This window comes from Erinaceus europaeus, chromosome 5 (genome assembly GCF_950295315.1).
Source record: "Erinaceus europaeus chromosome 5, mEriEur2.1, whole genome shotgun sequence".
Lineage (NCBI taxonomy): Eukaryota > Metazoa > Chordata > Mammalia > Eulipotyphla > Erinaceidae > Erinaceus > Erinaceus europaeus.
In genome coordinates, this window is record NC_080166.1 from 59,188,492 (window position 1) to 59,204,856 (window position 16,365).

Here is a 16,365-nt window from a genome sequence, read left to right on the forward strand (position 1 = left end):
CTTTGGGGTAAGCATGACAGTTCTAATCTATTCTATTTAGTAAATTCCTTTAAAAGTACACACTTTTAAGTTATTTGTAGTAACTCTCTATAGGTAACCATAGTGCAATAAAATTATCAATATTTCCAGAAAGATGAAAATGACTTCAGTAACTTCCAAGTGAATGCATGTCAGGAATCAAAGGGACAAGCTGTGTTTTAAAGGTAATAAATGCACTGCTTTGAAAAGAATGTCATAAACACACTGGAACTTCAGACACTCTTTATTATGCCACAAATTCCCAAGAGTTATAAAAGTATTTCTGAATTGGACTGTTAACTTCACAAATCCTAGTATGTTTTGTTGACATTAACCAAGTTTTCTAAGGTAGTATACAAGTACTTAGTTACCTTTTTAAAAGTATCAATTAAAAAAGTTAAATTGTAGCAGATTAGGTGTCAAAAGTTATATGTGCTATAAATATGCAATTTAAGATGGGAATAAGGATTGCATATGAGTTGGTTTGCCCAAGCAATCAGATTCCTGTATTCACAATAAGTACCATGATATAAAATATATTTACTGGATACATTCCTGAAAAGCTGAGGAAAAATCTTAAAAGCAGGCCAGTCTCTGAAAGCAGTAATAACTGGTCTAACTTTAAAAAGGGAAGAGAAAGATTTATCTACACGTGCATTAAAGTTCAAACCGCTTCTCTAATTAAAAAGACTATGTGCTAACTTAATTAAGGCTGACCTAGCATTTTCATAACATTCAAGTGTTGACAGAACACAAGGAAATACTGATGTTTCTGCCACAGGTTTAAGGGTAACAGAAGGGAGATGAGGACCTTAGTCAGAGGCAGTGACTGGGCCTGGCAGACATACCACAGTGCCATGCTGGTGGTGAGCTCCAAAGACGCCCTTCTTGGTAAATGCAGCTGTGGTAAGCCTGTTAATGCGGTGTTACATTTTATCAACTCTCAAATGAACATACACAAACTTCCCCAAAGACTAGGTTAATTATTAAAGAAATGAAAAGGGGATGACATGCTTAACACTAAGTGACTTCCAGGGGTTCCAGTGAACGACACATGAGGAAAATAATAGTGGCAGTTTCCCCAAAGCCAAGTCACAGGAGTATCAGAGAGATGGTCAGTTTTATAAAGTCTATACAGGGGTTCAACCCAGGTCTAAGATACACAGCTAAGGAATTCCTTTTAGGCAACCTAAGCTATTTCGAGTCAAAGTTAAAACTTAAGTGAGAAAAAGGGTGAGAGGAAGTCCATCTGGGTAACTGTGAAGAGCTTTCTAACTGAACATCGGGGATTTCTGATCCAATCCACATTTTCCCAATTGCCTCAGTGTGCCTGGTTTTCCAGCCAGGAAGAGTGAAGGGGTTGATTGGCATGTCAGAGACTCAGCCCTGGGCTTTACTCTCTCAAGGCCCCTTCCATGCACTGACTGAATAAAGGATGGGTGTCCCAATATAGTGTTTGAGATTCACCTGTCAGGCAGACCTTTCTCAGTGAGTCCTAAAGAAAGGGATTTCCTTGCTCAATACTAAGTACAGAATAAAACCGTCTAAACACTAATGATATTAAATAAAAAAGGATTTGTAAAATTATTTAAAATAATTGCTTTTAAAACCCCAAACAAAAGTCAGGCACCCATCTGACAATAACCGTCTTATAAATCACTATTTCCCTAATAAAACAATAAAAAAGATCCAAACTTAGGAAGAAAATCCCTTAAATTTGAGGTAGGGGAATAATTCTCTCATATGAGAACAACTGTGTCCACAGTTTTATTTACCAAGTTAGAAATTAAAGTATATTAGCACTAATTTTGCTCATGTATAATTCTGCTAGTGTAGTATAAATGCTTTTTATGTGTGGATATTTTTTTTTACTGTAATAAGTATCATGTTCAAAAATATCAATTCATTTTCTTAAACACTGAAATTACACAGACACACTCCCAGGCTTAATGTGTAGTAAGTCATTTTTTAAATATCCTATGTCCACTTATAGACCTTGAAATTTAAAAACGTAGAACGGTATTACTTACATAAGCAATTTTACATTAAAATTACAATTGTATAGTTCTCAGAAGTGAAAGTAATTTAAAATTTTTCAATATTCAAATACAAATAGCATTTTAATGTACTATAGCACGAATTCAAGTATTCTTTCAAATTGTGTATTTAGCCAGTCAGTACACGGTAATGGCTTTTATAACAGCTTTCCTTTTTAAAAAATGAGTATCACACAAAACAATGGGACTATGTTACTCTGAATTGTTCAGAATAAGCTGAAAGAATACATGACAGCAGACAAAAACCTTTACCAGTAAATAATCAAAACATGAAAGACCGCACAGCAATAAGGCATTTGTGGGCAGTTCCACAAGAGTATTTGAATTTATGTAAACAAAAACTATGTCTATTCCTTTAGGGAGGAAATGTGCTGCCATAGATAAAATATATTCAAATGCTTGTAACTTAAGCCACACAGTATATGCATGACATAATTTTAATAACCGAAAGAGACTTAGTTTTGAAACGGAAAGGCTGATACTTTTTTTGGAAACTGAAAGATAAAAGGGAATTATTTTGAAAATAAACACCCACTGTTGCCTCCTAGAAATAAATATGCACTCTTAGTTTCATGTACTGCAGCGCAGGAATAGTGTCCTAGCATTAACCGTAACATTCAATCAGTAGTCGGAAAACAAGCTCTCCACGCTGAGCCTTGGGTCTTCTACCTTGTGAGCTGACCAACAACTTTCAAAAGAGTTTTATTCTCTTGCTTCAATTGTTCATTTTCATCTTCTATGTCATCTAGGTCCTTAAAGAAACAAAGAGAAAAGTAATGCAAGAGTTTTAAAGCTGATTAAGTCTTTAAAGGTAATAGATACCTCCAAGTGGAGGGAAGCAAGGTAATGCCGACATGGACTTTGCAAGCGAAATTTGTTTGTTTGGTTGGTTGGTTTTGTTTTTTTAATGCACACAGTGCCTCAGGTAACGCTAAAATACATCAAAATATCTGCATATCTGCGTCAGGGTGCTGGTTCTCTATAAGACCACATGCCTTTCAGGAGCAAAGTCTAAGTTCAATCACTTGTACCCATGAAAACAACGAAGCAGCACTCTCAGTAGGCCAGTCATTAAAATATCTGCAGATTCTGTTGACCTGTATTGTATGACCAATAGAGAAACACTTAAACTCCCAACCAACATGGAAGGCCAGTCTACAAGAAAAGGAAGAGTTTGGCTAGAATCAGAACTACTGAGTACCTGAGGTCAAGTAATGCAGATTCTTAAAACAACTCGGTGGGAGGTGAACTCTGAATTTCTGCGTCTGCATGGGAAACCTGCAGCTCCCGGCTGAGTCCTACCAGAATGGGTTTGTACATACACAGCCTCTCTGCTTTCTCCTCTCTTGTAGTTAGAGCTAAGCGCAGGGGAAAGATCTGTTCTTTCTTTCCTTAAAGGGAAAACATTTCTTTTCTTCATCCATCTTATGTTCTCAAAAAAGTGAATTGTGGGATAATACTGTCTTACTATCACTATCTAGATAGTATCCAGACCTCCTTCTTAGGAAGGGCACACAGTCTAGCAGTAACAGAGACCCAAGGGTAAGCCTGGGGGTCAGACGGTATGGAGAGGAAAAGACCTCTCTGGACTCTGAAATCCAAAGTGCCCATCTTAGTCCCAGCTGAGGCAACTCTGTGCCAAAGTTACTTCATGTGTGGCAATGGCAGAGCTACCTATCTATCAGCTCCAGACTTTAACAAAACACGGGACAAATTCATACACCAGTTCACCACTCAAAAGAATAAGATTAGGTGGCAACTGGTCAGAGGGAATCAGTTTATGGAATGAATCTATCACAACTCTCTCATTAACAAAACTAAATAACAAGATTCTATCTTGGTACTTATGACTCTATCCAAATGCCAGAAAAAGGAAACCACAAAACTAAAACACATGACTACTTACTCTGTTCAACAAGTCAATTTCTTCTTTGAGTTTTCCAATCACTTCTTCTTTATCTTGCATTAATCTCACAAGTCTTAGGTTTTCTTGCCTTTCTCTTATCACTTCCTAGCAGACATAATGATGAAGCATTAACTGGGAAATAAACGGTTGCTTACCATTTCTAATGATATATACTTGTCAAGTTTGGGTAAGCACCTTAAATGTGAAATTTTAAGTCACTTAGTGAGAAGCCAAGACAGAAAGAATCAGAGAATGAGAGGGCTATAGTTGTTTAAGGTGAAGTCTTCAACAAATACTGGATGACTTGATCATCACTACTGATGAGGCCTGCTAGTATGTACACTGAATAACCTACAAATTAATTTGTATATGGAGTTATTTAAGGAAATTTAAAAAAACTATTAAAAATATAAAGTTTAAGATAAAGAGATTGTTCCACAAACAGCTCTATACGGAAAAGTAATGGTCCGGGACCAGGTGGTGGCGTACCTGGTTAAGTGCACACACTACAGTGCTCAAGGACCCAGGTTCAAGCCTCTGGTCCCCACCTGCAGTGGGGAAAGCTTCATGACTGGTGAAGTAGGGCTGCAGGTGTCTTTCTGTCTCTCTCCATCTCTACCTCTCCTTCCCCTCAATTTCTCTCTGTCTCTAATGAAAAATAAAAATAAAGTTTAAAAAAAAAAAGAAAAGTAATGGTCCTCAATTTTGCTTCTGGTCAGTCAGCTGGTCGTCGATAAAAATTAAGGACCTGAAATAGATGATCAGTTTTTAAACTTCCTTTTCTTTAAATAATGTAATGCCTGCTTTAGAGAAATCTTACTTAGAGCCCGAAGTTCAAATTCTTGTGGTACTTTAGAACATTTTCCTGAGGAAAGCTATTGAAAACTTACACTAAGCACTCCTTAAAACCGCAAAAACTAACACTCAGAGATGTACATAGAAACGTTTTAAAATTAAATTTCTACATAAAAATTCTTGGCATCACAGGGGGAAAGTAATTCACTGCCACTGTCAACGTCAGTGTCAAATGTCCATAGGACATACTTAAGACCCTCTGATTAAAAAAGTAATGCCAACAGGGGAGACTGCACAATGGTTACAGACTCTCATGCCTGAGGCTCCCTGGTCCCAGGTTCAATCCCCTGTACCACCATCAGCCAGAGCTCAGCAGTGCTCTGGTTAAAAAAAAAAAAAAAAAGGAATGCCAGTAAGCATGAATTGTTCACAAAGGAACATTTCAATAGGCCTATTGTTAAGATTACTTCAAACACCAAAGACATCAAAGTTCTAGGCTCTAATTCAGAACCCAGTAGAAAGTCTACAAATAATCTAGACAGATAACACAATCAATACACAGTAAAAACATATAACCATTCTCAAGGTAAAGATGGCTCTCAATAACACTAAGCTAGTATTTGACCCTATCTGGAAATGCTTGTTAACACTAATCACCAGTGTGCCTTGTTCCGTCCTCTGTCTCAACAATGTCTCCCATCAATACATATCAAGTTTTTTCTCTCAGGCACATTCATCTTTTTTTTTTTTTTAAATCACCACCAAAGTTATGGCTGGGATTGGGACTACAAATCCACCACTCCTGGAAGCCAGTTTTTCCATTTCTTTCTACTTTATTTCACAGGACAAAGAGAAATTAAGAGGGGAGGGATAGAGAAGAAAAGACAGGAGACACCCCTGTAGACCTGCATCACCACTTGTGAAGGGGCCCCCCTGTGGGGGGGGGGGTTCGTCCAGGGGCCTTGCACACAGTAATGTGTGTGCTTAGCCAAGCATGCCACCGCCCAGCCCTGCATTAGTTAATCTTAAATAACTTGTGATTCATACCTTTTCAAGATCTTCAATTTTCTTTTCCAACGTGCTACTGGAGACCAAATTACCTGAAGCACTTGTGTCCCTGTTATATCTGCTAAGCCCACTTCTATCTGTGCGGGAATGTCTAGTTGAAGTATCTTCTTCAGAGGCAGTAGTTGTGCTGTGAAAATAAAAATGTGGTTAATTTAGAAAAACCTCTAGCACTTCAAAAGAAGAATGACAGCCATATTTTCTATGCCTAATGAACAGTCAAGAGTCTCCTGCGGTGACATGACTACAGCGGCAGACTTATTACAGAAGTTAACCATTGTTCCAACACAATGAAGAAAATTAAAGGAACATTAGGTTCTTTTTTTTTTTTTAACCTGCATCGAGTGAGTAAGTGGCAAATAGCAAACACTACTGTGAGTGGTAATGGCCCAGAGCAGGCACACACACATGGGCTCTGCCCTTCACAGACTGCGCTCAGTTTAAGGCGCGTCACCCTGTGACTTATAGCACAGTAAGGCAAAGGTAGAAAGTTTTGGCAGGTGACCCAATGCAGACAAGCTATGATGAAAAACACATTGAAAAACTTTTACTTAGATCAGGCAAAAAAAATCAACTTCAGGAAAATGAGTGACACCCTTGAATTTAAAGCAAGTAGCTATCATCTTCATAACTGCTGTCTTTTTTTTTTTTTTTTGGCCACCAGCAACAACAGACTCCACAGCACTGCTTCACCAGCTGTGAAGCTTCCTCTGCTTGGTGCTCCCACAACGCTGTTAAGGTGTCAGACCTGGGTCCTCAGCACCACCTGCACTCGACCAGGTGAGGCACCTCCCAAACCCCACTTTTTTGTAATTCTATCAGCCAAAAGTCAGGACTGAAACAAGAGCCTTCGTAGTACATAACACACTTAATAACAAACAGCAGCAGATACGTCAGCGTGTACGGCCCCTTGAGCGCCAAATGAGCATGTCCTTGTTGGTAATAGTCACCGACGACTGTGTAAAGAACTGTACCCAACTCTGGAGGCTTAAGCAACACGGGCAGAGGGCGGGGGCCCATCTCCAGGCTGCACGCCACCCACGTGAGCTGTCTCCCAGCCCTAAGAAACACTCTACCTGGCAACCCCTATGCTTGGGAGTGGGACAGTATCTAGGTGGGTGGCTAGGATTCAGGGTTTCCTACAATGTTTCAACAAGACACTGGTCAGTGCTGGTCATCCGAGGGGTTGAATGGACTGGAGAATCTGCCTGTTAGCCGGGACCTGCGCTATGGGTCAGGTTTCTCACCTCATGGCAGTCAGCTTCCAGCAGAGAACTCTGCAGAGTGAGACCTCTGTCACGGGATATTTTCTGGCACGCTACCACATCAGATTTGTGTCTGATATTGAAAGGAAGTGGGGACACCTCGACCTTCTCCAAAGCCAAGTACCATGGGTGCTAGTTTGCTGGGTCTGTCTGGACGAACTCTGACATTACTCACGAGGAGATGAGTATATTTACTCTACATTTCAAGAATACTCACAACAGAGAAACTCTTTTCACAGATATAGATGGACAGGAAAAAGATAAAATATCTTAAAGCAATTTTAATGAGTTCAAGATTTTTACATTCACCCAAAATGTATGCTTGTTTTCAAGATCTGTTGTGAATTCTTTACTGATAGTTCAAATCATTTGTCCAATAAAACTGTAATCACATCTAACGTAATTTTTGAAGAAATGGAACCCTCACCTTTTAATTCACTATATATATATCTCGATATAAAATAAGACAGTTTATTATCAAATTGGTGAGGTATTTAATGATAATTTTTTGCAAATGTGCACTATTGAGACCACATGTACTTTGTTACTACTGTAGAAACCATCAATCAGGGAGTAGGGCGGTAGCACAGCAGGCTAAGTGCACGTGGCGCAAAGCACAAGGACGGACATCCAACATAAGGATCCCTGTTCAAGTCTCCAGCTCCCCACCTGCAGGGGAGGTGAAGCAGGTGAAGCAGGTCTGCAGGTGTCTATCTTTCTCTCCTCCTCTCTGTCTTCCCCTCCTCTCTCCATTTCTGTCTGTCCTATTCAACGACGACATTAATAAGTACAACAATGAAACAAGGGCAACAAAAGGGAATATATATATATATATATATATATATATATATATATATATATATATATATAGCAACCAATCAATCAATAAATACTTTTCTCTCCAAATTTCCAACTTTCATTTTGTCTTTTAATTGAAATTGATGCTGAAAACATCTGACATTCCCTGTTTACATGGAAAGCTAATGTGGTACAAATAATTCAAGAAAGCTTTAAGGAAATTCAACTTAATTCCTGTGTTTAAAATGCTGATAGGGCAGGAAGGGGGCACTGTGGGGAGTCCCTGCCCAGCATGTGTGAGGCTCTGCACCAAATCAGCCAACAAAGACAAAACACACCTTCAAGGATGTTAAAACAGAGTACTGTTTATACTCTCATTTAGGGGGAAAAAAATACTGCCTCTAAGTAATACGAACATACTCCCCTCAACAAAAGCTAAGCAACATTCCATAAGCACGTTTCCTGACTTGTATACTCTTTCTATACTTCAGCGCAAGTTTTACCAGCAAGAAAACTGAAAAACAAATTCTTCCTTCACATCAGAGTCAACTGGCAAATATCAGTGTACTTATCAAATGGTAACAAAATTCACTTCATTATTATTATTAATTTAATTTTTATTAGCAATTTCATATTGATTTAAAAAATAGTAAAGTGGGAGTCGGGCTGTAGCGCAGCGGGTTAAGCGCAGGTGGCGCAAAGCACAAGGACCAGCATAAGGATCCCGGTTCGAACCCCGGCTCCCCACCTGCAGGGGAGTCGCTTCACAGGCGGTGAAGCAGGTCTGCAGGTGTGTCTATCTTTCTCTCCTCCTCTCTGTCTTCCCCTCCTCTCTCCATTTCTCTCTGTCCTATCTAGAAATGACAACAACAACAATAACTACAACAATAAAACAACAAGGGCAACAAAAGGGAATAAGTAAATAAAATAAATATAAAAAAAAAGATTAAAAAAAATAGTAAAGTAATTGGGGTTGGATTCCATACAGTTCCCACCACCAGAGACAGATGGCAAATAAACAGACAAAAGGATGCTTATCATTGCAGTCCACAGGAAATGCACAGTAAAACAATGGGCTATAACCACACAGCCATGAGAGTTGCTACAGTCAAAAGCAATGACAATCCCAAATGTTGGAGAGGAAGTGGAACAGCACCAACCCCCAAGCACTGCTTCTAGTGTGGATGTTTCTTGCAGAACCAAACACCCTCACCACAGGGTCTATTTGCTGTGCTTCTGGGTATTATCTAGGTGTTTAAAACTCAAGTCTTTTGCTGAACATCAAAGAAGTCACACTGGAAAGAAACCATACAGGTGTAGTGAATGTGGGACAACCACCATTCATTCATTCAACACGCTGTATCAGCAAACTCATGCTAAACAAGACCCCTACAAATGTTAAGTGCAGCACACATCCCTCACCGGGCACTAAGAATTCAGGATGAAAAGCACATCTGAAAAATTACTGAACGTGAAGAAACCCAAGTTGGTTTTCTCTGTATGCCAAGGACCCGAGTATTGAGGTTGAAGAACCATCCGACGCAGCTTGAGAATCAACTCTGCATCTGGTGCTACTCACACAATACACAACTCAACTCACCAAGACACTCCGCCTACTACACACAAAGCTCCACACAACTGCTTCCAGCCGCTTTGCTCACACTTCCAAACACTGGGAAGTGTTTGGAAGTCCCTCAGTAGATGAGCAGAAAACTTCACTGTGAGACGTCTAGACAAAGTCAGATCGCTCAAGACTGAAAAGAAACAAGCTCCTGGGTCATAAAGAGATAGGGAATGATATTAAAGAAAGACGGCGAAGAGCAAGAAGCTGATCTGAGAAGCTGTGAGTGGAGGTTTCCAGTGTGTGCACTCTGGAGAGGCTGCCTCGTGCCACGTGCGAACAACACCCAGTGCTGCTCTGTAACCCGGCGGAGCCTCGTGAGACCTCCCTCTCCGTTTCTTCCTTTCTATACCAGTTCTTCCCTCCTCATTTTACTCAGGTTTCTCTTTTCTCCTCACCTAACAATCTGTGCCAATAATTCCTTTCTCTCTTAAGGACTCAAATCATTAGCCACCTATATCCAAACAGCCAATAACTCTGAACATCTGTATCAAGTGCACTTGATAACTGTTTCGCGACCTAAAGTTTAGGTAGTTGGTACTGAAATTCACTCTTGCTCTAGCCAGAAATCTGTGCATTTCCTGGTGTCCTGCATCTGTGTATTGATACAAGATTGAATGCAATGTGGTGGTGAGGGAGAAAACTGAATTTTGTGCACAGATATCTGCACAAACACAGGATTGTTCGAGCCTACAATGCTAACAACAACTAAGCAGGAGTGAACTACAATTAGTAGTTTTGTATTTGACATACAAATTTAAAACAACATGTCTCAAAGTTTCACTATTAATTTTTTAATTGTTCACATTGGGCTCATGAATACATAAAAAATGCTACTATAGAAACTCAAAATAATTATTGTTGAAAAATAATGTCTTCTTCCTACTACATGTTAGTTTATCATAATTATAAAAACTTGATCTTAGTGCTAAATTTAGCTCTGCTGATTTCAAGAAGAGAAATGTTTTTAAACTACTTGAGGAACAAATATGTACAATGCAAAATCAACAGACTAAAGGAATTGTTTCATTAACTAAGTGAGTGTGTGTGTTTGTGTGTATGTGTAACATTGTAGTTAGAACTTTAACACAAATCTCTGATCAATCCCAAAAAGTATCTGGCTCTCTCCCTTCATTACAAAGATCTCAAGTATAATGTCCAGGAAAGAAATGAGAATGCGTGTCTTCATCAAGTATAAATACTAGCCTTTCCTGAAAGGTTTTTTCTCTCTGGGGATTTTCACATCTTGTGTACAAAGATCAAGAGCTGCAGTGTTGGGGGGAAAACACCACCACTCTGAGGCCGGGTGATGGCACACCTGGTTGAGCATACACATTAACAGTGCACAAGGGTCTGGGGAAAGCTTCACGAGCAGTGAAGCAGGGCTGCAGGTGTCTCTCTGGCTCTCTCCTTCTCTATCACCCTCTTCCCTCTTGATTTCTGGCTGTCTCTACCCAATAAACAAATTAACTAAAAAACCAAAACAAACAGAACCACTACCACTCTAAAACTATTATGAGAACAACACTAGGAGATTATAGCTAGAGAGTTTTTCAAAACAAAATGAAACAAAAAGAGCTACTGTGCAGTTTAACAACTTAGTCGAAATAGTCAAATGTTAGAAAAATTAGGTATCTCCTGAGATTTTTAAATAACCATTATATTATTTAAATAACCAGTACATTATTGGTCTCTGCAGTTTTAATAAGTACCACTACCTTATTGTCACCACCACTACTCACCCCCTTACGACCCTTACTACAGGTAAAGTTCTTTCCCCTTTAATTCACACAGCACATGTCAAACCACTCACTCTATGCTGCTACTGGCATGTTACTGTGGATTGTCAGAGACGCCAAGCCTGAGATATCAACCTCCCAACTCCTCGGGTCTGGTGAGATCTTTCCTCACACATGGGACTTCCTCACTCCACTTCAGATGGCATGCTTCCTAACCAAGTTACAGACACTAGATACAGGCTAGGGCCTATGGTACTGGTGCAGGTGTACGTGTATCCATAAGCGAGGGGCAATTATATACCTCAAATTAAAAGTGCTTAACAGCCCTCTGTGATTAGACTTAGACCTAATAGGACTGGGATCCTAGTAGAGGGGCCTAAAGAAGGCATCATGAAAATTCTCTAACCGGATAGACTTAACCTAATATAAGCTTGGCAACTTAGTAGTAAGGCCCAAAGAAGGCAGACCCCACCAACCTAATATGGGTTTGGATACATTTAACAACTGGGAGATAAAGAAAGGACTACAAAATCTGGAGATGGGCAAAAGACTGGCCTTTTTTGGTCAGTAACAGACCATCCCCTCACCTGGGGCTCTAGTAAGGGAATCCTTGAATTTCCACACAGATACGATGGACCTAGACCTCTAATAGATCCTCTCTCCACAGTCACTGCTCATTTCCATCAGAAACACCATCATAAGCTCTCTTGTGGGCCTCCAAGAAAGTAGCAATGATAGGAACTGCCCCACTCTCTAAAGGGAGGCTGGGTTAGGTCATCCTACTCTGCCACTCAAGGAGACGGGTCCTGAAATGAGAGCAGCCGAGAATGTTCCCAACTATAACAGTGAACTGTGAGCTCAGACTGACAGGGATATAGAGGTTACACAGGCTCCTGTGCTAAATGTGAATAGATATAGGCCCTGGGTCATATCGATGGGGTAAACAGTTAATATTATTTATGGATTTCCTTCTGGTTTTGGAGCTAAATTCTGCCCATATCCAACTTTCTGGGCACCTCTGGCAACTAATCCAACTTTGTAGCCCTTTCTCTACTCTGACACCATCTTTCCAGACAATATTTTTATTCGCCTGCATGCTAGTTATCAAACTTAAACAAAAATGACTAAAGTCATGGGCAACTAGGAACATACCGAAAATAGACTTCTTCACTTCTTTCCACCCTAAGATTCCTAGTCTCACCTGCTCTATTCCTACTTCTTAGCTCCTGTTTATTAAATAATTTATTCTTTTCTTTATCTTGCCACCTTTTAGCCACCAGGTTTCAGCTACTATGACTCTATCCTGACATCCCTAGGCAGACAACCTCACCAATGTGTCCTGGAGCCCCACCTCCCCAGAACCCTGCCCCACTAGGAAAGATAGAAACTGGCTGGGGGTGTGGATCCACCTGCCAACACCCATGTCCAGCGGAGAAGCAATTACAGAAGCCAGACCTCCCACCTTCTGCTCCCCATAAAGAATTTTGGTCCATTCTCCCAGTGGGGGAGATGTGATGGGGGAAGATGACCAGAGGGCTCTGAACTCCAACTCCATCAGGATCCAGAGAAAAGAGGAAAGGAGGAAGGAAACTTGGAAGCAGTAACAGGTGTGGAAAAGACTTGGAAGGGAAGAGGGACCAGGACCATAGAGGGAGGAGGGGAGAGCAGATATATATGCTTTTACAGAAATAATCATCAACTCCTATCTGTGACCTTTGGGAGAACTCCTGCAGTTTCCAGTGGAGAGATGGGGATACAGAAACTCTGGTGGTGAGAAAGGTGTGGAATTATACCTCTGTTATCTAATAGTTGTGTAAGTCAATCTTAAGTCACATAAGATCTTATATGTTTATGTGTGTGTGTGTGTGCGTGTGTATGTACACACACAGAGTGTGTGATGAAATAACTGCGCTAACTAACAGGTGGGGAAAACAGCTCAGCTCAGCTCAGCTCAGCGGGCAAGTGCTTGCTTTACAGGTACACAGCCCGAGTGTGAGCCGGCACCGGAGCGTGCTAAAGCTTGGCGTATGGCCCTGCCCTCACTTTCTTCTTCCTTTTCTGTTTTACAGAGACAGAGGAAGTTGAAAGGGAGGGGAGTGAGAGGAAAGAGGTAGAAATAATACAGCACCACAGCTTCTTTTAATCACTAAATTAAGGCTATATTTATTTATTCATTTTTCATAGACTTGCTTCTTCTTTCATCGTTTTTAAGAAAGATTTATTTACTGATGAAAAAAAAAAAAAAAAGAACCAGAGCACCATCTGATGCATGCAATGTCAGGGGCCAAACTTGGAGCCTCGTGCATATGTGATTTTAAAGCTTCCACCTGACCTTTTTAGACACGCGCGCGCACACGCGCACACACACACACACACACACACACACACACACACACAGGCACACAGGCACGGACACCCACGGCAAACATGGGAAGAGAAAGACAGGGAGAAAGGGAGAGCTGCTCCGCCACCTGGAGCTTCGCAGCACATCATATCAAGGTGGAGATGTAGAATCTTGTCAGGAATCGAGTGTGTTCCAGTGCCAAGCGATTTTCAGAGACTGCGGTACGGGTCAAAGCCAGCACACGCCTGCCTGCAGTGCGATTTCTCTTCATGAGCACAATGGTGCAGTTTGCAGGGTTTGAAAAGCTGCTTCAAACAGTCCTTGTTAGCCAAGTCCCCATCACACCTTATACTCATGTTTACGAATATGCTCCCATCGTGGCTTAAGGAGTCTTACCTTTTGTGTCTGCCTGAAACTGTCCTAGGTGACTCCTGCAAAGTAAAAATAATGACATGTGAGTTTGGCTGTGTGTGCACACACTCAATCCCAGACTGCATCAACCAGCTCATAGGGTATGTCCATTCTGAATGAAATTAATTTGAAGCAGTTACTGTTAGTTGAAAAAATCCATACTGCTGGTCAACCTAAACAATACTCTTTATTTGGGTACCTCTCACAAAGCTACTTTCATTTTTTTAAAACTGTAAAGTGCTTTTTTAAGTATTTATTTATTCCCTATTGTTGCCCTTGTTGTTTTATTGTTGTAGTTATTATTGTTGTTGTTGTTACTGATGTTATCGTTGTTGGATAGGACAGAGAGAAATGGAAAGAGGAGGGGAAGACAGACTACCAAGTAGTCAAAAAAGTTTGCAAACTTGGGGAGTTGGGCTGTAGCGCAGCGGGCTAAGCGCAGGTGGCGCAAAGCACAAGGACCGGCATAAGGATCCCGGTTCGAACCCCGGCTCCCCACCTGCAGGGGAGTCGCTTCACAGGCGGTGAAGCAGGTCTGCAGGTGTGTCTATCTTTCTCTCCTCCTCTCTGTCTTCCCCTCCCTCTCTCCATTTCTCTCTGTCCTACCCAACAACGACAACGACAATAATAACTACAACAATAAAACAACAAGGGCAACAAAAGGGAATAAATAAAAAAATTTAAAAAAAGTTTGCAAACTTGTGGAGAAAAATAAGGTCTGGTATGCTCAAAATATTAAGTGGGTATAGTCACTATGGCAACCAATACAGTGGCTCCTCCAAAAAAAAAAAAAATCAAACATGACGTTCCATATGACTGTTTATCTAGAAAATATGTGAACACTGGCCCAGAAAGACACGTGCAGCCTTCTACTGACTGCTGCCCTCCTGGCAACACCAAGACTAGCCAGCTCAACCCCACACACATCACCGAGCTGCCTCCATGGCTCCTGGGAGACACCCCCCCCCCCCGCGCCTTTATCTGTGAGGGAGGGAAGAGAAACACCTGTAGCGCTTGCACACACACACACACACACACACACACACACACACACACACACACACACCCGCTGGTGGCAACCAGAGCTGGAACCCGCTCCGCATGTAGTCTATCACCTCTGCACAGCCTGGTGCTCTCGGTTTTCGTTTTTCTTTCTTTCTTTTTTTTTTTTTAAAGATGAAATCTGAACTCTTAAACAATGTGGATAGGTTGTGAGAGAATCATGCTACGTGGAATAAGTCAGAAGGATAAAAACAAATACTATGTGATTTCTTTTACTTGTGAAATCTAAAAGGGAAAAAAAAAGCAGGCAGAACAGAACAACAGACCCATAGATCCTGACAGAAGATGGGTGGTCACCGGCGGGGTGGAGGGGCAGCAGGTGGGGCAAAAAAAGGCAGTCAGCTGACTAGCAGTGCAGAGCCGTGGGACCCTGGAGGGGTGTGGTGTGGATGATACCAGGCCAGGAAGGAAGCCACACGCCTAAACACAGTGCAGGAAGCCAGCACTACCTTTAAAAAAAAAAAAAAAAAAAAAGACTTGCAAACAAAGGGTGACAACTTAATTGTTATCATAAACTGTTAAGAGAGCTGACAATTCTGTTCTTAACAGGAGGAGGAAGGAGAAATCATTAAGATTGCCATTAAAAAAAAATAAATAACCTGCTAAGGTGGATACTGGTCTTAAAGAGTTTCAAACTGTATGTAATTAGACCTTCCAGTAGCCCCAAAGTCTGTTATGCAACTGATTTAAAATCTTCTTTTCCTGAAATAATACTCCTTATAATGGAATGGCTTATATTACTAAGGGAAGGGTGAGACCCATGCAGAGCTCAGAAAACGTTGGCAAAGCACGATTTGTTTTTGTGTGAGTTTAAATAAAGCATTCTCCTGTGAGCACCATCTTTACGGCTGCAGTGGCAGATCAGAACTTGTAAAGCATAAACAAATACAAAAGCAACTGTGAGATGAGATCAGACAAGTGCAAGAGCACTGGAATATGGTGAAACAACACTGCAGCCACTCACACGGGGCAGCAGTGAAGCTGCAGTCCTGAGTACAAGCATGGCCTGGCCGCAGGACTGACTTCGAAGTCCTACAAACGTTATTAAGATGAACTGTTGAAGATGAATGCAAACTAAATACCTACACTGTATCACTGGTCAAATACAAGGAGGATTTTCTCCTGCTGACCAAGTTTTGAAGGGGAACAACCTGTTTGCTCTACCTCCCTGAATGACTGAGCCCTGGAGTCCTGGTCGGGCAGAGCTAGGCAGGAAGAGCTGCTGTGCAGAGACCCCAAGACCCCGAGACCAGACAACTCAGGAGAGTGTCTCAGCAGCAGCAG

General features: G+C 41.1%; 1 protein-coding gene across 2 annotated transcripts in view; it reads right to left on the reverse strand.

The window, feature by feature from the left end:
- Positions 1-244: 244 nt before the first annotated feature.
- PAWR (pro-apoptotic WT1 regulator) overlaps positions 245-16,365 on the reverse strand; it is a 91,051-nt gene continuing 74,930 nt past the window's right edge. For both annotated transcript variants that reach the window (XM_060191365.1, XM_007525659.3), the window contains 4 exons: positions 14,005-14,039; positions 5,824-5,971; positions 3,982-4,086; positions 245-2,827 (listed from right to left, as the gene is read on the reverse strand). In XM_060191365.1, the coding sequence (XP_060047348.1) occupies positions 2,741-2,827; positions 3,982-4,086; positions 5,824-5,971; positions 14,005-14,039 (375 nt within the window). In that variant the 3' untranslated portion in view covers positions 245-2,740. The remainder of the gene's footprint in view (positions 2,828-3,981; positions 4,087-5,823; positions 5,972-14,004; positions 14,040-16,365) is intronic.